General features: G+C 43.6%; 1 protein-coding gene across 2 annotated transcripts in view; it reads right to left on the reverse strand.

Annotated features, from left to right (window-relative positions):
- The window catches only part of reck (reversion-inducing-cysteine-rich protein with kazal motifs), a 69527-nt gene that overhangs the window by 43635 nt on the left and 2108 nt on the right, over positions 1-23784 (reverse strand). Inside the window, exons 1-2 of one of the 2 annotated variants that reach the window (XM_072679394.1) lie at positions 16860-17545; positions 5168-5226 (exon numbers count right to left, since the gene is read on the reverse strand). In XM_072679394.1, the coding sequence (XP_072535495.1) occupies positions 5168-5226; positions 16860-16914 (114 nt within the window). In that variant the 5' untranslated portion in view covers positions 16915-17545. Of the gene's footprint in view, positions 1-5167; positions 5227-16859; positions 17546-23784 lie in introns of those variants that run through there. The other variant, XM_072679393.1, reaches the window with a different exon arrangement.

The raw sequence follows: 23784 nt of genomic DNA on the forward strand, positions 1-23784 counted from the left end.
AATGTCACAGAGCTCTGGGAACACATTATCTGCCAACACATTCTGGTTTGGAAGCGAGGAGCAATATCAGCTCTGTTGATTTATGTTTGTGTGATGAAAACCAGTCTCAAGAACAACTGCCACAGGCGAAAGGCTGTCATAGTTGCTTTGAATTTGTTTAGGCAGCACTGGGTGTTGAGGATTACTCTGAGAAAATATACAGTGTGAGAGATTAACTACCATTCAAACACCTGGAAAGCTTTGTCATTTTTCTTACCTAAGCACACATCTGTCAAAACTTACTTAGGTTTCAATGCACTCACCTGTGAGTAATCTTGTGGGCTATAAGGTAGTAAAAGTTGTGGTTTACATATTTCACTCAAGTAAAAGTATAAAAGTGCTCCTAAATGTACCTAAAGAAAAATATATATAAAAAGAAAAAATATATTTATATATAGATATATAGATATTTACAAGCACTGAGAGTTATGATTGGTGGAACTGCAGAATCATCTGTATCATACACACGACATGTTAATCTCTGTTTTCCTTTAGCTAATGCCAACTCGTATCAGTAAAATAGTAGTATTTTCTCATGGATGGTAAATGTGGTATTATATTGCTTTCTCAGCTCTGATGTCCTGATAATGTGATTAATTAATACTCTGTTCCTGTTGTTTCACTTAGGCCTTACTTTAAGTGTATTTTTTAATTAATGTTTTTATTCTGCCTCAGTATTTCTTTGCTTTTTTGGCATCTCATGTTATATCAAATTAAAAGTAATCTGAAACTATATATATATATATATATATATATATATATAATTTTTTCGTGCTCTAAAATCAACAGCCCCTCCTCTCCCTACTGTTGAGTTTTTTAACCTCAAAGTAGCTTTTTCCAGATATTTTCTGGTTTTAAGACACTGGAGGTAAAGATACAGCTCACTAACTATTGATGCTACTGACCTGGTGAGACTGATTATCCATATTATTTATGGCTATATTAGTTGTTGACATGTATGTTGTCAGCCATGTCCAGCATTGTGCACAAACAAGCATTTGCAGCAGAAGCCTTTTGCTGTTCTTTCTCAACAGGAGGACCTAAGAAGTGTCAAAAGCCCTATTCAGTCGAAATTAGTTTACATGGAGAGGTGGGGTGATGTAATTATCACCTGTGTATCTCAGTGTCTCAGAATTGTTGGGAATTAGTCCATAACGTCATGTGAAAAAGGTTTTCGCTGGTTTTCTGAAGTACAGAGACGCTCAAGACTTTTGAGATAAGCCACATTCTACTGAGTCTTGTTATCCTGTGCAAATCAGTCATTAACACTATAGCTGTCCTGTGCTAAGATTAGCATTAAGAGCTATGTTATACACCAAACAGCCACATGATTAAAACCACCCCTTAATACTGTGTAGCTCATCTTCATGTCGCTAAAACAGCTCAGACTCATCAAGGCCTGAACTCCACTAGACCTCTGAAGGTGTCCTGTGGTATCTGACACCAGGATGTGTAAAGCTAATTCCATCTGAATAGGATGGCTTTTTACTACATTTTGAAGCATTGCTGTGAGAATTTGTGACAAGAGTATTAGTGCGGTCGGGATGTTGGATGATCACCAACCCACTCCATCCCCAACTCCTCCCAACAGTATGATGGAGCGCCATCATTCCAGACAGCACAGTTTCACTGCTCCACAGCTCAATGTTGGGGGCTTTATACCCCTCTAGCCCATGCCTGGCATCAGGCATGGTGCCATAAGTTTGCTTCAGAGAGTTCTATCATACTGGCAGTATTTCTTTACAGGGACTAGACAGGGTGTGTGTGAGCGTGAGCACATCTGTGTCAGCAACCAGTGCAACTTAAAGTAGCTGATTGCATTCATTAGAAGGAGTGTCCACAAACATTTGACCATATAGTGTAAATACTCTCAAATTAAAGAAGGTACTCTGCACTTTAACACTACAGTTGTAATTGAACCTTGCTGGGCTGGAGTAAAGCGCCAAAACACAGACAAATCTGCACCAACGTCCGTGTACTTAACAGATTATATGACACCAAAGCCTAAATATTGAGATCAAAATACATTCGGGAAGGAGAAAGACGTGAAGCCACACTCTACATGTGCAAATAATAACAAGACTTCCACACGGTATTAAATTATGCGCATTTGCTGACTAGCTCATATTAATTAAGGTGTCTTGTCCAGGCTGATGTATGGTAATTTCATACAGTCTGGAAAAACCCCCACAGCGTACACTTAAAACAAGAGCAGCTGATGGGCAGTGATTTCTTGGCGGCTCATCAAAGGGAACCTGCTGCACGCTACAACAGAAAAGGACCAGAGGCTCTGCGAGCGAATGACCTATCCAGTCCATTTAGAAAAGTTTTTCTCTCTTTTCCTTTTGGAAGGCTAAATCAATGGCGGGTGCCAGGCAGAACATCTAAAGAGGGCCGTCCTCCTCCTTTCACAGGGCTGAAGGCCTCGTCTCATCAAAGCTCCAGGCTTCCATTAAGATGAAATAGCCGGGAGATTATGGCCGCGTGAGGCGGCGGCGGCGCAGCCTGGAACCTTCCTCTGTCTCTCTCTCTCTCTTTTTCTCTCTCTCTTTCCCCCTTCAGAAACGCTGGTGCTGCAGACCCGCCTTAACAAGGTGTCATTATTGCCCTAATCTCTCTTTTTTCGGCCCTGCCTTTCGTGCTGTCAATCTCTCGGACTCTGTAATTTTCCTCTTTCTGCCCATTCCGCTGTATTTCCTGTCCTGCTGGGATTTCATTCATTCTGCAGCGTTGTCTATGTCTTTGCACGCTCTTTTCGTCACTCATGAAGAAAATCACAGTGATTTATCTGCCAACATAACACACATCTCTCTCCCTCTCTCTCTCAATCTCTCTCTCCCTCATTGGCAGGTGCAACCATGGGCACAAGAGGGATTCTCTAGGCCGGTCTGTTGTCACGACAGCCACTGTAGACTGAATGAGCCTTCACTCTGAGTAGTTGAGACGGAGGGAGGGGGGGGGCTTCTGCTGGCAGAGGGCTGAAGGTTAAAGTAATGCCACTGGCCGCCTGTTTCTGATTGCCCAAAAGAGCCCTTTCAGATGTCTCTTTCATGTCTTTTGGGGCTCAGGAGACAGACGCGAGTCTGCTTGGCCCCATCACATTCTCTCTTCCCCCCCCCCGCAGTAAATAAAAGTAAGCCAAAGAGCCCTCACCTGCTCCTCAGTAAAGCAGGAGGAGTGAGGGAAACTTCTATTCGTTCTTTCTCTCATCACCCAACTTCAAAGAAGGGAGGAAGAAAAAAAACAAAAAAAACAACCAACAAAAAAACCCTTCTCATCCAAACAGTCTATATATTTCTAGCAGAGCTGACACTGAGCGCCTTGTTCAGCAAATAAGGTTTGCATTCTGTGCTCTGGCTAATGCTCCTTTCACTGCTCACATCAAGTGATGGAGAGCGAAATACCCACATACCGAAAAAAAAAAAATGTATTCATCCAGACCTGCTCAACAAAGAACTAAAGAACCGCACAGCTCTCAAGACGGGCCAAGATTCGGAAATTCACAACTGGCAGTGGGAGTAAAGGACGAGTAAGATGTAAAAAGCAATGCTTGTGATCATGCCTCATTTCTGGGCTGTGAAAGAAAAAGCTTTTGAGTTAAATATTTGTTAATTAAACAAACAATTCATTAAAACCCAACTCAAACCTCAAAACAACCCAGAAGTCTGCAGTGCTCCAGAAATCGCCAATGTCAGCTTTACCTGTGAGAATAAACTCACATAGCAGTGCTAAAAAATAAATACTTAAGCCACGCGTACACTGTACTCATACACCATTTTACACTCAGCATGACTCTGAAATCTGCAGAAATGTGAACCTATGTATAGAGGGTGTACATGTCACGTCACAGGTGGCGGGAGTCACTACAGTCACGGCCGCTGGGCGGGAAAAAGCCACCTGAGGGGCAGCGTTAGCTTCAGCAGCATTCAGTGAGAATGCTGCTGAAACACAAAAATGGGAAAGAGCTGTTGTGCAATTGACTGTACAAACAGATTCAGCAGAAATTCAGAGCTCTCCTTATCCAGGCACTGAAATGAGTGGGAGCTCACTGAGTGGTCATGTCACGCTCTGAAAAGAGGTGGGGAAAAAAACAAGCCAACCCCGCCATAGTGTGGAATTTCATTAAAAGGGAAAGCAAGCACATCTGGATGAGCCAGTCTACTCTACTACTATTCGTTTGAGCTTTGTGCTCTCAGATATGAGGCTTTATCCTAAAAATGTGTGATTTAAGCATCATTTATCTGGAAGTTATTGACTACATATCAATGTCCATTAACCATAGCTGCCTTTAACTTGAGTAAATAACTGCTTGTTTCATTCGTTCATGTATACACCTCAATCAGAATAGACTAATATAAAACCAATCTGGTTGGACGTGTGTATAAAACCTGCTGGACACACGTTTCAAATGATTCCAACATGTTCTTGTCCTGTGCAACTTCAAAAGTTTCAGACAATTTGTAGCTGTATTTGCAGGCATATAGCCTATAGCAGTGCCATACACTGATCAGCCATAAGATTAAAACCATAATACTGTGCAGGTCACTCTCCTGCTGCCAAAATAGCTTGGACCTGTTGAGGCGTGGACTTCACAAGATCCTCTGAAGGTGTCTTGTGGAATCTAACACCAAGATGTCTTGGGTGCCCTAACCCTGTCGCTGGTTCCTTCCCATGAGCACTTTTGGTAGGTACTGACCACAGGATACCGGGAACACCCCACAAGACCTGCCTGATGTCGTAAAGACGCTCTGGCCCAGTTCTCCAGTCATCTCAGTGTGGGACTTGTCGAAGTGGCTCAGCTTATTATGCTTGCCCATTTTCCCTGCTCCCAGGGGACAGTGTCCAGGGAAAGTGATGGGACAGTGTTTGTAACGATAGGGTTCAACTGAGCCCATGCCCACTCTGAACCCCCATCTGAGCATGTTCGCTGGGTAATATGTATATCCCACCCTACGGCAGGAGCCATTGTGCTGAGATCACAAAAAATAGTACACTGTTTATTGTTTAATTTTTGAAATTCTGAATAAAATATAAAAAATAATGGTTGTAGCATCTTAATCAGCTCATTAATATGCCAAGTGGCAATTCCAAACTAGTGACCATGAGTGTATGTGCACTGCTTACTTACCTGATCGCAGGCTTCCCTACACTGAGATAACTCGGCAGCATGATGGCAGCAGGAGGGGTCTATAAAAAGAAAATGCACACACACAAAACAAAAGAACACAGAGGTTAGTCCCATTTAGACGCTTTTATCTTGAGCCCGTTGAGGGCAAACGCATTAAGCAGCACTCTGAGTCTATCTATGGATCATCAGTCCCATGTATGGTTTCAGGCATTTCAGTTATTTATCACTGTTGTATGTTTGGTTATACTAAATATTAAGGGTCTAAAGATGCACTCAAACATAATATCACAATCCAAAAACATGACATGTCCTACACCACAGTCCACCTGCCTCCCAGCTATAGCCTTATTAATAGACTGTGCAGACTGTGTGATACAGTCATAATTTTTCCTCATTCAAATGTTGTTCGAAATATTGTGAGAATACTGGATCAGGAACCCACTATCATGAATGTGAAAAATTGTCAGATTAATAGTTGCTAGGTCATTTATAAATACTGAAAATAATGAGTCTGCAAATCAGCTTTAGTGATGAGTATACTGTCTCTCCATTGACAATTTATCAGCTACACACGTCCCAAAAAATGAAGGTGCTTCACATGGTTCTTCGAGCGACGACAAAGAAGAACCTCTTTTGTTTCCATAAAGAAGAAATCCACGTCAGATTCATGGTGTGTTTTTAAAGCACAGAATTGTTCTCATCTCCACTCTTATAAAGGTTGGATCCCATTGTACTCATAAACTACACTGGTGAACGTCAGAATCCTGGTTGGTTGTAATTGAGATACATCAAGTGAAGGTTCTTTAGACCTTTAAAAGGCTCTTTACGCATCTCTATTACCAACATGGTCCTTCCTTGAACCGAAAGTAGTTCCTCGAAGAGCGTAGTTAATGAAATGTAACAGAATGTAAATGACAGTGATGTTAGCATCCTGTTTCAGCATCACTGTTTAGAAACGTTCTTGTATTAATAGGAGAGGAAACGGTTGTTTGGAAGGAGAACACACGATTAAAGCACTTCTTCAATGTTCTCGTCTCTTCCTAAACGTGTAAACACATCTTGAGGTGGACAACTGTGAGGTGAAGTTGGAAAACAAACGCAAATACAAACACACACACACACACACACACACACAATTGCCCTATTCTAGGAAAAGCAGCAGTGTAAACAGAAGTGCAGGTTTAGCGCACCCTGGAGAAAGGCAGCACATGCAGGGATCACAGAGGGCATGCTCTCCGTGTGTCGACCTCAACAGTTTGCTTATAATAATCACAAGAGGGAGTCGAGCCTTTGAGGACCTTGCAAAAACATATTCTCATCTCCTCCAGAAAATGTCATCATTATCAGACCGGTGTGCTTTCATCTCTGCCCAGCCTCGGCCGTCCTCCATTTGTGTCCCGTCCAAAGGCCGAGCCTTTCATCAGCGCGATTCGATCCGTTTCTTTTCTTTTGTTCGGTCTGTCTTTACCTTTCTCCCGTCTCCCCCTCTGTCGGTGCGGGTCAGAGCGCCACACTAAAGTCATGACTCAGGGCAGATTATGAAATTTCTGAATATGTGATGGGTGTTTTAACCACTTTTGCCAATGGAATATCCATATTCACATCATTGCTTTTTTAATTTTCCAAGATATCTATTTTAAATATCTAATGAGAACAGCAAATAAGGACGGGTTAAGGCCATTGCATGCAGCTAGCATAGGAGAATGTACCAGACGACTGTTTGGTCGACTCTGTTTGATTTTAAGGAGGGTCTCTCTCTCTTGTCTTACTAATTGAAAACTGTGAAAAGAAGAAAGACTACTGCTGATCTTCAGCATTGAGAAAAAAATACTATTTTTTACGATATATGATATTTATTGCAATATTTTGTCATGTAGACAAAATGCACCAGCAGCATAAAATCAAATATTCTCTCAAAAAAATCACTACACATCAGTACTGTGATTTTTACTTATGCTTCACTATATGAATTAAGTAAGACTGATAACACTCTTTGTAATGAAATGTGCAGTTAATCAGTGTTCTTTAAGCACTGATGATATCCAGGATACACTCATAAAAGCATATTGTGTACCACAGTTACAACATTTATCACGATACGATAGAATATTGTCATATTGCCCAGCTCTACTCACTCATACTCTATTCGTATAACCTACAACACTGGTTCCCAAGTTCGGTCCTGGAGGACCCCTGTCCTGCACATGTTTACCCTACTCCCAACACACCTGATCCAGCTTATCTGGTAGTGTAGCACAAGGAACCATTAAAATGTGCAGGGCAGAGGGTCCTCCAGGACCAGGGTTGGGAATCGCTGACCTACAACAGTGATAAGAACCAAATATTCACCAGAATTAGGAATGATTTTAGCAATGGCATTAGAGCAGGTGTATTAGGTGGCTGAGAAAACCAGTATGGAGGAAGGATGTATCGCTGTGGATGTACAGATGTACAGGTGTGAATGGGTACAATGAATATGTATTGTATCCTATCACCCAAACTACTTTCGAAGGTGGTCAGACCATAGTATTCTTGCATTCTCGATAGCAAAGCATCCCTCACATCAACTGCGTCACTGCCCCAGCCGGAAAATACACAAGCAGTAACAGGAGACGCATTTAAAATGCCAAGTGTGAACGGCTATGCGTTTTGGCAGTCATTTGTGAATGGATCACCCGAGACTAATGTTAATGTCAGGTGTGAGCGGGGCCATGGTTTCAAATGCATTGCTACAGGCTGTTCACAGCCTCTTGTTACAGTGTTTCATTGTACTGTACAACCCTGTATTAGTATAAGGACAATAACGTTGAATTGAGTTAGCCGCTAAAGTGGTGCTTTCTTGACCAATACAACACTACCAGTTGACCTCCAGTGGTCAACAATGGTGCTTCAACACCTCAGAGAATGCAATTCCACTTCTCCACAGGCCAATGCTGGGGGGCTTTACACCCCTCTACCTTACGTCTGGCATTAATCATGGTGACCTTAGGCTAGTTCATCTGCTCATGAGTGTCCCATTGTCCCATTAGGCAATGCTTGTCTTTGTGGATTCCACAAGCTTTGTGTGAGCAGATTAACACTTCAGATAGTACCGGGTGCATGTTAAAGGAGCCGTATTCACTAATTAGAAGGTCTGGATACTTTTGGACAAGGAAAGATTCAAATACTGTCTCTTTAAAGGCCCAACCCAGAGGTGCCTTGCACTGTGTCAGAAAGGCGAGTGAGCGGCTAAGTGCAGCGCTTTAGCGACTGCGATGTGTTCGGGGTCAGGGGATCTGGAGAGACTTATAGGGGCCTCTGGAGGAGTGCTTCTGGAAGGGCTCTGTTTAATGTCACAAGGGGGTATGAGTCCAAAATATCCAGAAAGCCTGCAAAAGTGAGACAGCACAGGACGCTTCTCCTCTCAAAGTGCTGATAAAGGAGACGCCGCTCTGTAATGAGCCGACAACAGTGTGAACAAGGGAGCGTGTATGTGTGTGTGTGTGCACAGGTCTGAGGTCACGCTCATGGGACACACAGTTAATCTGTGCTTTTCTGAATTTGAACATTTGTAGCACTGTTGTTCTTCTGGGGTGAGGGACAGATCTCCATTGTCTCTGAAGTCAGCCGCTAAATGAAAGCAGTTGTCTTCTCTGATGGGTTCCCGACTCTTTGAGCTGCTTTCATGGCGAGCTGTAAAAAACACACGGTCGCAGTGTGAGGCAGGCACACCAGCAAAAAGCTCACGCATCTTCAGACACATGGATCTTCTGAATCTAACCACTGCTCGGCTGCAGATAAGACAAAGTGCCAGGAAGGGGGTGGGGGGTTGGGGGATGCGAGCGTGACCAACAGAAGTAAAATAACCAATGTCTGGAAAGTGTACTAGTGCATTATGTGCCTTTTATAAAGTGACTTCAGTTGAATATTAGCTTCCAACCATGAGACATTTAAAGACTGGTTTGATTAGATGACTTCAGTCCAATTTATATGAAAGATGGAGACTTTACAATAAATCACAGTCTAAGGTTTACAGTAAAAGGCCACCAAAACTGAAAAGCACTTGTATGGGACCATGGGAACACCCATCAAGTCCCATGTGCTATTGCAGATGAACCCCTCTCCATGTCTAAATCTACTTCTTGATCAACCCCTTAGAAAGTGGGCAGCAGTCCCTAGATGGAAAGCAGATTCCAGGTCAGGTCTTCTGAGCAACTCTACTGTGAAGCCAACATGTGCTAGCATTTTGGGCTTACTCGCTACTGTGTCCCTGTTTTTGAAAGAATAGTAATAATGCCACCCGCAAGCCACATCAAAGGAATTCCCCTCTGTCACCCCCCACCAGTTCGCCCCCTCTAGTCCCGACCCGCTTCCCTCTTTGACCCCCCTAACTCTTCCATGCTAACATCTCAACCTCTTACCGACTAGCTACAGCAGGAAGCCCCCCTTTCACCCCTCCCCCTTCCGAATGTACTTTCCCAAAGCATGTTTTCAACAGTGGGAAGAGGGGTTCAGGCCCGGTTTGGGCGTTACGGGGAGAGGGGGCGTACTAGCTGCGGCCCCTCACACATTGGGTGCGTGTGAAAGTGTGCATTTGATGTCCAGAGAACCAGGCATCTCTGGCAGAAATTAAAGCCAACTTAAAAGGGCAGCTATTTGACAGGCCCGACAAAGCTGATCAAACACCAATGAGAACCAGACGGCAGGGGCTGAAGGAGCAAACAGGGGTCTGGGGAGGCTTACGGCAAGAGGCCGTGGCGCTCCGGACCCCGAGCAGCTTCCACGGGCAGCCATGCTAGCTCTGGATTACATTTGGGCTCAAAGACTGAGCATGAGGAAGAGCAGACCCTCTGGCCCCTGACTTCGGGTTTGGCTCACGTGTGTTCAATCCAGAGAGGAGGACCAAAAAGGGAACCGGCTGTCAGAGAGGACTTCTGTTCCCGTCCCGTCTCCACTTCAGCTTGCAAAATCCAGGCACTTGCATTCCTTCGCAGGCCGTCTGGTCAAAGTGCCATGCCCTTGAGCAACAGAGGGCGAAGGTTGCAAATGTCCTACACATAAACAGACCACTGTGTGCAGGGCAGCAAAGGGGACATTCTGAGCTGGTAGCATCTACTAGCAGTACAACCGTTCACCAGCATTTAGCCAGCCAGCCAGCAAGATCAGTCCACTGCTGAGCACAGAGTACTTCCGCCAATTGCCTCTGTGATGGTGTCACCTCAGTCGTATTACCTACAGGACCCCCTGTCCTGCACATGTTTACCCTACACCCCAAACACACCTGATCCAGCTTATCTGCTAATTCACAAATCCTTCCTGAGTGTTTTTAGAGCAGGAAACCACTAAAATGTGCTGGGCAGGGGGTCCTCCAGGACCAGGGTTGGGAATCGCTGACCTACAACATTGATGAGCCGGCCTTTATTAATATCAGTGCTGGCAAAACATAGCTGATATTACGCATATCTGAGACCATTCCATCATCTTTTCCTTTGGTTAGGATTTGCATAGCTGAAGTGTAAATGAGAAATTTCTGCTCACAGTTTGGCCGAGGGCAGCGGGGCAGTCTGTGGTCTCTTTGTGGACGTCGCCCAGCTCCCTTAACGAGCTGCCATTTTAATGACACAATTGCAGGTGCAGTGGAGCATTCAGGCCGAGTTGCAGCTCCAGTCTTCGCCCCGTTCGCCTGTCTACGTCCTTTTGTGCTCCCGGCCCCGAGAGAGGAACGCTAGGCATTCAGCCCAGGCCAAACAAATTACAGTTGCCGTGGAAATTGATAAAAGCCATGGCAACGATGAGCTCCTGCGGTAGTGGTGTTTGTGTGTCCTTTTTGCAAATGAAAAAAAAAACATTGTGTCCTTTCTGTTTCCTATTCAACCGCGCATTACTATGAGTTCAGAGGGTTACGTTGCACTAGACGGAATGAATTGCCCAGTGAACTAGGACACAGCCCACTGTGCGATCTTTAATGCAAAACGATGGTCACACACAGGGCAGCTAAAGTGCTCATCAGGATGCTTAGTGACAGGGGGCCCTAGTGGCCACTAATGAGCAGAAAGACAGAAATAGAGTCCAGCAGAGAAGCCCACTCCACAGTACCCACACTCACAGAGGGAGATCTGATTGTAACATCACAGTACAATGTAAAAACCCCAGTAGCTGGCATCACTCAAATCCGTTAGATAGAGAATGACCACCTAGACTGTGTTTGCTGTCTCCGCATCATTTATTTTTTTGTTGTCTTCCCATAATTGACTTGCTCTCCCAATAATCACTAACACTAACTATCTGGACAAAACTATTGGGACGCCAATGAAAAAATAAAAGAGTTCAACCTGCTTTTGTTGGCGTAAGTAGTCTCTACTGTCCAGGGAATGCTTTGTAATAGATTTTGAGACACTGCTGTAAAGATTGCATTGATTGCATTCAGCTACAAGACTGTTAGTGAGGTCAGGGTGTTGGATGATCACAAGCCCACATCATCCCCAACTCTCCAGCTCATCCCAAAAGTGTTGGATGGAGCACCGACCATCATTCCAGAGAACACAGTTGCTGGAATGTGTTTTTCTGCTTCAGAGAGTCCTATTCTATTGGCAGTACTTCTCTACAGAGACTAGACAAGCTGTGTGTGCATTTGCACATTTGTGTCAGCATTGGCTCTAAATAGATAAATGCATTTCTTAGAATGGGGGTCCACTGGGAACAAACATCTGGACACTGAAAGAACAGCAAGGCTATCTGGTAGGACGGAAATAACTACATAAAGCTAGGCTAGCCTACAGGGCTGTAGGTCATCTAAAAGATGTAAACCAGCCAACAAAAGCAGGACTTATCATTATATCCCCCATACGCCCACCATACAAGAAAAACGTTTCATTCTGATAACAGGGTTGTAAATAGGTTTGCCAATCCATATACGCTGAATGCAAATAAATCCTCATAGCAATGCTCGAATTTGGAAGAACTCTACTCGAACAAAAGCTGGATAAACTCTTTTTGACCAGGTGTCTCAATACTTTTGTCCATGTAGTGTAGCTTTAATAGTGATGCAGATGTAGAACTAGACTATAACAGTACATTAAAGGTTAATCCAGCAAGTCAGCAAGCATTACTTACTGATTCAGTGCAATAAGGACAGGAGTCGGCCTGTGGATGACTCACTAAAGGGCAGGAGTTGTTGGACTGTTGCTGCTACTTAGTAATACCATAGAAAACAAAGCCAACTGGCTTCTTAGGTTTTTGGAGTGAGGGAGAAAAGTCCCACGGGAACCCACACACACAGCTCCTGGCTTTCTAAGAAGATGTTGCAACAATGCTAACTGCAGAACTGTAGATGTCCTTAGTTGTGTCTTTTTTAGAGCAGAGATTTTGGTCATGTACTGTAAGTCACACATAACGAACATATAGGCTAGGCTGGTTAAACACACCCAAAGGCCTCAAAGAGCAAAACATATGGTAACCTTGAGGTCCTCTGAGATTGGGTATAGAAAGAAAGAGGGGGCAGCTTGCGAGCAGATGTTGGGCCTCAGAGGAAGCTAATACAGTGACTAGGTGAGAGGGAAGGCTGGATATAGGGCTTGCTGGAGGGCAGGAGAAAGGAATGGGTTAATTTGGCTTTTGCATGGTCAGTTTTTAAGCGTTTAGCCTAGTCATGAACTCCACAGCATTCTGAATGGAGATTCATTCAAACTCTAGTCCAAGACTAGGGCTAATTCCAGCCTATTAAACAGTTAAACCCTATAATACCCTGCAAATATGTTATTATTCAAGTAAATGATTTAGTTTAAAGTATGTTTTTTATTTATCATCATTTACAGTCTAGAAGGAAGGCCAAAAAGTGGCAAAACTGATTTACAAATGTATGATTTCGGTTTATTAATGAAGCACCCATTCCGAAGACTGCCTGTATTTTTTAATTATACCAACAGTTTTAACTGACCCAAACATTTACTATGGTGTTCCTCACTTCCTTGAGTCATCAAGTCAAGTGACCACAAATTTCCCATTCATTTTCACCAAAAAGAAAATTACTGGGGAAAGTTAACAAACAAACAAAGGTACAGACTCTCTCTCTGAATGCTTTAAGAGATAACCTAGAAATGCAGTAGCGTAGCACCAGTCGTATTTTTATTGAAATGATAAGGATACAAGAATTACAATAAAGAAACATGACTCAGATGAGAATAACTGGCTTGTCTTCAGAACAAAAGAAAGGACGAAAGCAGGGCGGGAAAAGAACAGCGAGACAGAGGACCTGAGGATTCTCAGCTGGAAAGATGTTCTGGACAACTCCAGAGATAAACACTGACCTAAATCAACAAAACCAAATAGTGATAGTGGCCAGCATGGGGTTTGAGGTAATCCTTTCAAGCTGTCAAGAAGCACACATGGCCACTCAGAGGGGGGGTGTGGGCTGACAATGGAGGGGCAGACAGCTGAAATGACCAGGCTCACTATGGGTGCGAGTCACTCAGTGAGAGCTCAGTGGTAATGTAATGTGGCCACAATGGCTGAGGTCACGTCCCACCTGACAGTTAAAAGGAGCGAGAGTGAATAATGCCATGATCTAGAAAACATGAAAATCCTATAAATGAATGAGAAACTGAATGTTGTTAAAGCATTTGTCGCTGTACAGTGCACAAATACATAAGCTGTTTTTAAGGTGCAAATGCTACATACTCTTGTGTCCTCTGCATTTAACCCATCTGTGGTAGTGAACACACACACTAATGAACTAGGGGCAGTGAGTACACACACACACACCCCCAGAGAGGTGGGTAGCCAACTCCAGCGCCCGGGGAGCAGAGAGGGTAAAGGGCCTGGGTAAAGGGCCTTGCTCAAGGGCCCAACAGTGGCAGCCTGCCAAGCCCGGGAATCAAACCCACAACCCTGTTATCGATAACCCGGCGCTCTAACCGCTGAGCCACCACTGCCCCTATCATGGTGCCACTGACTGTAGTAGGGAGAATAGCATAGTTGAGGCTATCGAGGCTATTCCAGGCTCAGCATGCCAGGAACTGCATTATGTGAAATGGACAGGACAATGCTCTCGAATACTGGGTAAAGCTGTGTAACCTGAGTCATGTGTGTGTAAAATCCTGTAATATCCACATGCCTCTTTCACCTTCAGTGACGGGTGTGTATCTCTCAGCTTGTCCAGAAAGACTGCAGTGGTGGCCTTAAAGCACGAATTACACTTCCTGCCTGTAGTGGGAGCCCAAGAAATAAGAAATGCCAATTCTCACATAATACTTTCTTTACGTCCTGTGTAATTAAGTCAAAGTGAAAATTTACATACCCATGGCTAGGCCCACACAGTTTGTCACAGCCTTTTTTTTTTTGCAACCCTAAAACTGCCTGGGTGGCAAGTGCTGTGTAAAAAGACAAGCTACACACCACCCATCATCATCGCACACACTTCAGATGAGTATTTTCCTAAAAGACGCCACCTCCTCCTCAAGCTCCATCTTCATCTGTCTCTGTGTGGCGCCATCCGTTGAGCGTATGGACCACATGGCAGCTCCAAAGCAGCCAGCCTCCCTGTGATGCCCACATGGTGGGCGGTTATCAATCAGGCCAGCGTGACACGTGCCTTCCTCAGCGTGAATGGGACATCTGCCACAGCAAAGCCGTGCCGTTTCCTCCTGCAAATCCTAGGGCGGCTGCTGCCACGTCTAGCAAAAGAGACCCTGCACTACCTCACTGGAGATTAAAGATCACAGAGCTTCTCGCCCAGCAGATGTGGCCTGTGTGAACACAGTGATCAGCCTAATAGCACAAGAAGGGCCTTTAACATCACACAGAGTGGGTTTCAGGGGTTTTCATCCCAGAGATCATAAAGCCATAGAAATGAAATCTGTATCAATGATGGGTACAATGATGGGTGGGCTCTGAGTGGGCTCAGCAGCCTAATACACTACCACTACAGCCCGGGGGTCGCGAGTTAGAATACCGAGCCATACCGCTTTGCCATCAGCAACTGGAGTCCAAGAGAGCACAACTGACCTGCCCAGGGTGGGTAGATGGCATTCTCTCCCCTCATCAGACTTAAGTGATGTTGGCCATGACACAGGCGTCTGTTGGCTAGTGCGACAGAGGTGTGGACATGGTGCTTCACATAATGCCACAATTTGATATTTGATTTTTATATCAAAGATGTTTTGATATTTTATGACATATGAATATACATCATATTCACTTTACTGTTTTTATAATCCTACAGAAAAAGGCATAATACAGAAACAAGGGCAGCTCTGGCCTATAGGTTCGAGGAGCAGGCTTGGGCCTAGAACCAGTAGGAAGTGGGGGGTAGGGGGAGTGAAGGAACACTGCTTTCTCCTCACCAAACTTTCACAATCTTAAGCAAGGCATTAAAGTGGCAGCCTACTACTGCACATACACGCATTGCAACAGTGATGGTGAGATGATATATTGTGCAGCCCTAATATATTCAACAAACTGGACCAAATAAAGCACTCAACATAGCGCTAATTACACTGTTTGAAGTTGAAGAAACACTAAACAAGGAAGCCAATACCGATCCCACTCTGTTCTCTTTACCTCAAAATCAAAAGTATACTCTGCACTAGCATAATGTATATCGTTGATTGTGTATGTTAAATTCTCCATTAAACTAAAAAGGAACACATTAACATTTAATGTAAGGAATATATTTAGACACTTTAAGTATGTCAAAGTGCATTTTGTGAATTGTTACAGCCTTGCTAGTGACGGGCGATATGGTAAATATACTATATCACAATACTATAGACATTTCCACGATACAGGCAATATTTTGACAGAGACAAAATGCACAAGTGGCGTCAGATTCGTACAATTCTCTCTCTTGCTATTTAAACACTGTCCTATTCTTAGTACAGCGAGTGTACTAAATCTGCTGCACTCCGCCCAATTACACAGGACTAATTACGCTCTTTGTAATGAAACATGCGGCGCTATTTCCGCACACATTACGCCCACTGTAGGTTTCTAAAAAGCATATTGTGTATCACAATGACAAAATCTCACAATCACAATAGATAAAATATCTCTTAACCCTATAATTTCATCACAGAAGTTAAATCATATTACCATCTAATTTATAAGGGCTTTAAGCGCACTAATAGCTAATTTGCCAGTAATAGCAAAAGTGTAGTGTAATTATATTTCTTGTGTGCAGCTCATTGAGAAAAGCAGAGAAAGAGCCAAAAGTGCTGATTCAAAAGTTTCAATCAATACCTCATTGTTGTCTGTAAGTAGAAGAAGGGGTATGATTATGATTGGAAATTGCAGAAAAATTATATGCATACTATGCATGCATTTTTTTTTTGTTGCACTTTTGCAATGTGTTGCCAAGTGCAGAATCAATAACGCAATAAAAATGTGAACTGAAGGTAACTGTAATTCCAAATCAGTACGTAATTAGTACTATCATTGTGTATGGAAAACGACAGTCCCCAACTTAACGTGATTGACGTGGCTAATCATATGTGCGTTTGTCATGCATATGCCAGTGTCTTGCGGAAAGGACACTGGTTTCCACATGCCCTCTATCTATAGACAATCCACACAGTCCATATCTGCGCAGTATGAGACTGTCCTTAGGCCATATTCCATTATTTTCATATATAATTACAAAGCCCTTTTCCAAAAGGACTGCAGCTATGGGCCGAATTTCATCATGTAACCACACTGTTTAAATATTCTAAGTACTCACTGCAGAAGGGTGTGTGCAGCACAGCCTTTCCAGTTCTGAGGTCAGATTCAAACATTCAGTCATAGGTCTGTCTGTTGTGCTTATGGTGGAAGTAAGTAGTTGCTATAATTAAGCTGTACAGTACTGACTGCAGGCCTGGTGATCTGAACAGGCACTGCGGCATTATAATCTTGCTCTGTGGTTGCCACTGCTCCATTGCCCCGAGAGAAATTTATTGGACGCATCCTTCATTCGCTTTGTCTTGCCAAGGTGTCAGCGGCAATGGAGGTCTGGCTGGGACGTCTGCTGGGCTTAATAAGAGGGTGCGTTTACTGGATCCAGGCCACCTCTCCTTCAGAGCCAGCACGAGCTGGTCGCAGTTCGTCCCGGGCCCGCAGAGCATCAAAATGTGCTTCCCATTTTCCACCATAAAAAACAAGAGGATTCGGTTGCAGACAAAGCCGGAGCAAAGGGATATTTACTCAGTGACAAACAGAGCCTGAAATAGACGCTCTCCACACAAATGTCGTCGGCCGGTGAGGAGTGGAATTTTTAAAACGGCTCAAAACTCGGCACTCGTTTCCTGCCAGGACATTTCCTGTTTGCGTTTTTTTCCCCTCCTCCTCCTCCCTCTGCCTTTCTTCCACCGCTGGAGCGACAGCCACTCTGCCTCTTGGCTTCGTTTAGGAAGATCGGACAACAATGCTACGAGCTACAAATTCAATAGCCTTTTTTGCTCCTCTGTGCCAAGAGAAATGACCACTGCCACCCATTCCCACTCATCTTTAGAAGCTGCAGAGTCGTAAACATGTGCAGCGTTGAATGGTGGATTCTTGTCTTCTGCTGGCTCCTACATTCCTCAATGGCAGACCAGTCCCACTTGGGGAGAGCGAATAATGCCTCCGGGTCGAAGGCCACTTCCTGTGCATTAATTAATCGGCTTCTGACATGAGTGGGGACGGCTGGGTGTGTTTTGATGGAGAGGATAAAAGCAATGTTTGAGTTTCGCCAAAGGCATCTGTTATTTCTTATTACCTCTGATTAACTCTCTGAGATGAGATGGCTGAATATCAGTGGCTGGGGGACTATTCCTTTTCTGCTGTAATAGCTGTAATTCCAGTCTTGGATTGACTGAGACGGACATGAGAAAGAAATGTGAAACATCCAATATTTTCACTCGTTTGGCTGAAAAGAGGACCTCGGTCAGGAGCATCTTCACATACAGCATTATCAACACTTGAGCGTGCCAGCTGTTTCAGGATCAGATGTCTGACGCACTGGACACTTTTAAGAAAAAATTAAGGACAAAATTCCACACGGGCCGTGGATCTGTAGAACGCCTGACGAACCCTGAATGGCTTCAGTCTTTTCCCATCAATTAGAGTCACAAGGTCGAAGCCACAGCATTGTAAGTGAATGCTTCAGTGTTCCGCAGTCGCTCAAGCTGGAGACAGTGGCTTGAAAAAACATCACCAAAGGCTCATAATAGCATAAAATCGGAGGATAAACAATCTAAGCAGTGGTCAATTACTGAATTGAGTAAATTCAAGTGAATTCCTCACAATAATCTTGAAAGTCTCAGGGAAATAGATGCTGGCCAGGGTGAACCAAAGCCGTGGTTTTAGAAGGCCATCTGCCAAACGACTCGTCCAAGGTCAATGCATCATTCAGGGAGGATCTGAAGAGCAGAAGACAGACTACAAACATTCCAAACACGGCCAACACATGCCAGTCATCTGTGCAAAGCGGGCCGCTATAAACTGTTTCAGTAGTCCTTCCATTTCGTGAGAGACTGAAGTGAAAAAGAGAGGCGTCTGTAGTGAGATCAAGTATGTGGCTAAAAAATGTAATCCCTGTAATCCCTCTTTGGAAACATTAATTCAGACAATGTCTCACCAACGTAATATCACCACTACTTTTTATCAATACACTTTTAAAAAAATCGATTCGTTAGGGAGGCACCAGTATGGGAATTGTGTGCCGATGCTCATGTCCGATACATAAAGACATCCATACGAAATGCAGAAATTGGAGCTACATAAAGCTGGATTAGCAATACAGAGCAATAGCCCTGTGTCTAGGTGTGGGGCTGGGAGTACTGCTACATCTAGGATTAATAATAACAGCAAAAAGCAATACGGATGCAGTGATATGTATATCTGTACCAAGCTATCCCAGTACGGTGCATGCAGTCATACAAGGAACAGTAAAGATTGGATTTGCATGGTATTGTGGGAATTGTAGTGGATTCAGGAGTACTGCTATAGTAACTATAGTTGTTTTCTTTGACTCCCCGACGCTCCACCTTCTCTCCCTCATTGAGAGGTTTGCTTGTTGCTTTTTTCCATTGCCTTAAACTTGGACTAAAGTGTAATTAATCTAGTAATAAAAAAGAAATTAAAAACCTAAAAAAAAAAACATAAGGCACTGACACAATTAACTGAGGTTTGCTGGTTCAAATCCCAGGTCACGTCGCTTGCCATCAGCAGCCGGCCTCAGAGAGAGCACAATTGGCCGTGTTCTCTCAGGGGTGGGGGTAATGGCACTTCCTCCGTACATCACTCCTACTGTGATGTTGGTCAGCGTAGGCGTCTGTGGTGTAGTATCGGAGTTGGGGAGCTGCACTGGATGCTTAGTGATTCTGCATGAAGAGAAGTTAAAAAAGAGGCAGTGGCTGGCTTCACATGTGTCGGAGCTAGTCTTCACCCTGTTGGGGGCATTGCTAGTGATGAACAGAGACTGGATGATTGGCCTTCCCAGAAGCTACGTAATGTGTGAAACCTGTCGCTGAGTTTTGAGAATGTCCTAAAAAGGTACAGTGCAACTTTAACAGCTTTTTTGATGCACCTCATGGACCTGGGTTGTAACTCCCTCCCTCATGTTTAACAGGCTGAGAATTCTCCACAAGTGGGATAGCCAGCCAATAAGTGTTCGAATAGTTTTTAGTGCTTCGTATCAGTGAGACTGTGTGTCCTTGTTTACATGGGCTGGCAGCAATGAGCAGGTTCAACCAGTGCATCTCATCAGCCGACTCTCAGTCTTGCTAAATTTTGCATGAAATTTAAATAAATCAGTTTCTACTGTCACTGGGGGCTGTTTCCACGGTAACTCAGTTAACTGTCGAAAAAAAGACATCAAATATCAGATCAATACCAATAGTGACGTTGTTTGCATGGTTCAAGCCAATGGTTGTGTACCACCCAGGTTGTGACCGCACACATGTGTACACCAGGTGTGTGAGATGTAAAAGATGATGTGTGGACTGGTGTGGGTGTGTGTTATCCAAGCTTTGAAGCACCTGGGTTCTCTGTCTTATGCAACAGATGTCAAGAACCCACCAGCCCTCATCCTCACAGCAGAACCACATCACTTTCAACTTGTCTTTCAACAGAAGAGACACAGAATGGACGTCTACCAGGCGCTGGAAGGAGGGGAAAGAACTCGCCGAATGAATGCCAGTAATGGTTCGCATATGTTCAGGTAGAGACAGAGGCTGGTGGGCGAGATGGACTTGCTCAAAGGATCGTCTGGCGAAGGATCAAACGAGAGACGTGTCCTCCCATCTTACATAAGAGCAGCTCCTAATCCTGACAAGCTGAGGGACTGTGTCAAAACATCCAACCTATAATCACTGGTGTAAACATGACATGATAACGAGCACGCACAGCAATCGCAGGCGAGCTTTAAAGGGTTCCTTTTTTTTCCTAATTTTCCTTACTTTTTTGAATAGGGTTTGCCGTAGTATGTGCACACTGGAAAAATTTTAAAAATGCACTGTTCACTCCTGGATTAATACAGTGCATATATGGAAATGCAACGAAAGCTAGAATATTTACATATTCAGCCTACAGGTGTACAGCCTACACCCATTCCCACTTAAGTTACAGGGAGCGTTTCAGACTGGACTGCTTTTTAAATGAGGCACAATGCAGCCAATCAAGGCAGCCAATCAGAACAGAGCACATTTACATACATACATCTGTTTACTACACTTCTAATGAAGAATGACTGCAGAGACGGTGTGTTTCTCCTTTCCTCTGCGATACTGATTTTGCAATTCTGCAGTTTGAGTTTTCCTCAAAACCTACCTTAATATTAGCCATTTGTAATTGAATCAGTTCATATGAGCATCTATCAGACTACTCAAACCCATCAAACACTACCACAACACAGGGCAAAGCATACAGCTACAGGAATGGCTACAGCTGTGTTGCTACTGTGCCTTTAAGACTGACATACGTGAACGAGCTCTGCTCTGTTCGGCTGCCCTGTACGTCACAGGATGTGCAACGTTAGGTGCAAAGTCACATTTTTGTTGTTTGATACAAAAGGAAAGTTTCCACTGTTCCCATTTTCCAAAACATGTCCACCAGAGGCAGTGAATATCTACACAATATGATTTATTTTACTCCCATCTTGGATGCATGGAGTGCATTACCAATAACATGACATATTTGATTACATTTACATTTGTGGCATTTAGCTGATGCTCTTCTCCAGAGCGACTTACAAGGTTGCTCGTATTACAGATGTGGGCCAATGTAATCTTGCCCAAGGACTCTTATTGGTGTAGCGCAGCACAGTCACCCAGACTGGGAATCGAACCCCAGTCTCCCACATGGTGCAATATCTTATTGGTAGATAGTGGTGTTATCTGTTGCACCACACCAACCACACCAAACACCAAAAGTCAATGGATCATGGTAACATGGTAAAATCTGATGAAAATCCCCAAATTTCTTTATTTACTAAAATTTTTGGGCTTATACTATTATGCTATGATTGCTTTAGGTATATAAACCCACACATGCTATAAACGTCTACTGTAAAGTGCTATCACCAGTATTGACATTGAAATAGACCCCAGTCACAAACACCTTGTATCTCCATTTTTGCTGTTTTTTAATCTGGCAGTTGTTTTTAACATTGTGTTAAAAAATCACAATGAATGGACCAATTAGAAAAGCCCCAAAATGACCTTCATTAAAAATTAAGTTTTTTTTCTTCTCCTCTAAAGTCGCCAATTGAAGATACAAGGTTTTGGTGGGACAGTTACACGTCCCTCATGAGTCCAGTCAGAGTGTCGCCTACAGTTTAATGGTCTTCAGATTATTTTGGAAAGATGCTCAACCAAGATAAGCGTCTCCAAGCGGCAAATCTGCATGCTGTAAAACGAAAGCACTTGACTTCAGTTGGTACAGAGCAAGTTCCACTGAATAATGTAACAACCTAACTATATCAATATAACCACAAGGAATTAGAGCTCAAGGCTGCAGACTACACTGACTAATTCATTCATACAACAAACGTGGAGCACAGAAGGAACTGATATTGTGCTTGACCATGGAGAGAATACATTATTTTCAATCGCAGCTACAAAAACAACTGCATGTAAAACTGGGTGCTGGAGCGTCTTTGGTTATCCCAAAACAGCCCTTAGGTTAAAGTGGGATTTATAGGCTCTGACACAACATGAGGAATGCTACAGAACTATGACATGAATTTGGTGTGAGACCCCGAGTGCCACCTCTGTTTACCCGCACTTGTCCTGAGTCCTACTTGAAGGGGGCTAAATTGGTTACAGCTGCTTGCTGAGGAGGACAAAAAAGAGCTTCAAATAGGTACAACATGAGAAGCCGCTTGAACAGACAGATGTGGTTCCCTCTGGTCAAGTTAGAGGGGGAAAAGTCTCTCACTGGAGAGCAGGGGGCAGGAACGGGTCGGGAAACCGTGATGTGGAGTCAGGCAACTCAGCACGAAACCAGTAAGACTTCAGGATTAGGCTATTGCAGGCAGGACCACACTTACATTTACAGCAACTGGCTTACGCGCTTATCCACAGCGACTAACATTTTTAATCATGATACACAGGGAGGAGAATGTGGTGGTAGGTGGTAGGTCTTGCCCAAACCCTAGACTGCCACGAGAAAGGCAGTGTTATTCCCCACTATGCTGTATTGGAGCCTGGATAGGGGAAAGTAGAAGGCCTATATATACACTGCCTATATATATTTAGGCATATATATATATATATATAAATAAATAAAAGGCCTATATATAGACTGCCACGAGAAAGGCAGTGTTATTCCCCACTATACTGTATTGGAGCCTGGATAGGGGTAAGTAGAAGGCCTATATCATACCAATGATAGTTTAAGACCTTTGCAGTTTAAGACCATTTATAGCATCACTTTTGAAAGATAAAGAGTATTACATTCATGACATAATTAAAAAAAAGCTATTATATAACGCCCTTTAAACCGTTTGTTGTTGGTAGGGGTGTACCAACCTGGAAATAATGCCGATATCCGATCATTTTCATGCACGTATCTGCTTTAACCCTGTTTAACACTCCAAGGCTTATTACACACTAAGGTGCATTACTCAGTAACTACAGTGACTTCTGTATGAACTAGTGGGACCATAGGCTGTTTAAGGGGTGGATTTTGTGAGTCCAGATGCCCTTTCTGGACAAAGTTATGAACACTCATGATAATTACACGTTCGGCCGTCCAGACCATAGGCTTTTTAAGGGGTTAACATTCATAAAGTATAAAAAAAACTAGAGCTGTGTCCGAAACTGTGCCTATTCACACTCCCCTATATGAATATCCTGATCACTATATCGAGCTCTAGCATAGGGAACTATTTCAGACACCTTGTTACGTATGTGAGCTCAACATTGGTCTTCGATCCAAACCGCACAATGCATTATGGGTATTCAATGTTTAACAGGGTCCACTGTTTGGACACTACTTACTGCGGTGCATTGTGGGATTGTTAGAGTGCACTGAAAAGTCTGCAAACCCCCAAAGTAGTGCACTATATAGTGAATAAGAGCCAAATGCAGTAAAATTATGAAAGACTGCAGAATATTTTGCTCTTCTGGACTTTAATAAACATATATTTAAAAAGCGTTGTGGTTGGTGTGGCGCAACAGATAACA

Source organism: Salminus brasiliensis, chromosome 5, assembly GCF_030463535.1.
Source record: "Salminus brasiliensis chromosome 5, fSalBra1.hap2, whole genome shotgun sequence".
NCBI lineage: Eukaryota > Metazoa > Chordata > Actinopteri > Characiformes > Bryconidae > Salminus > Salminus brasiliensis.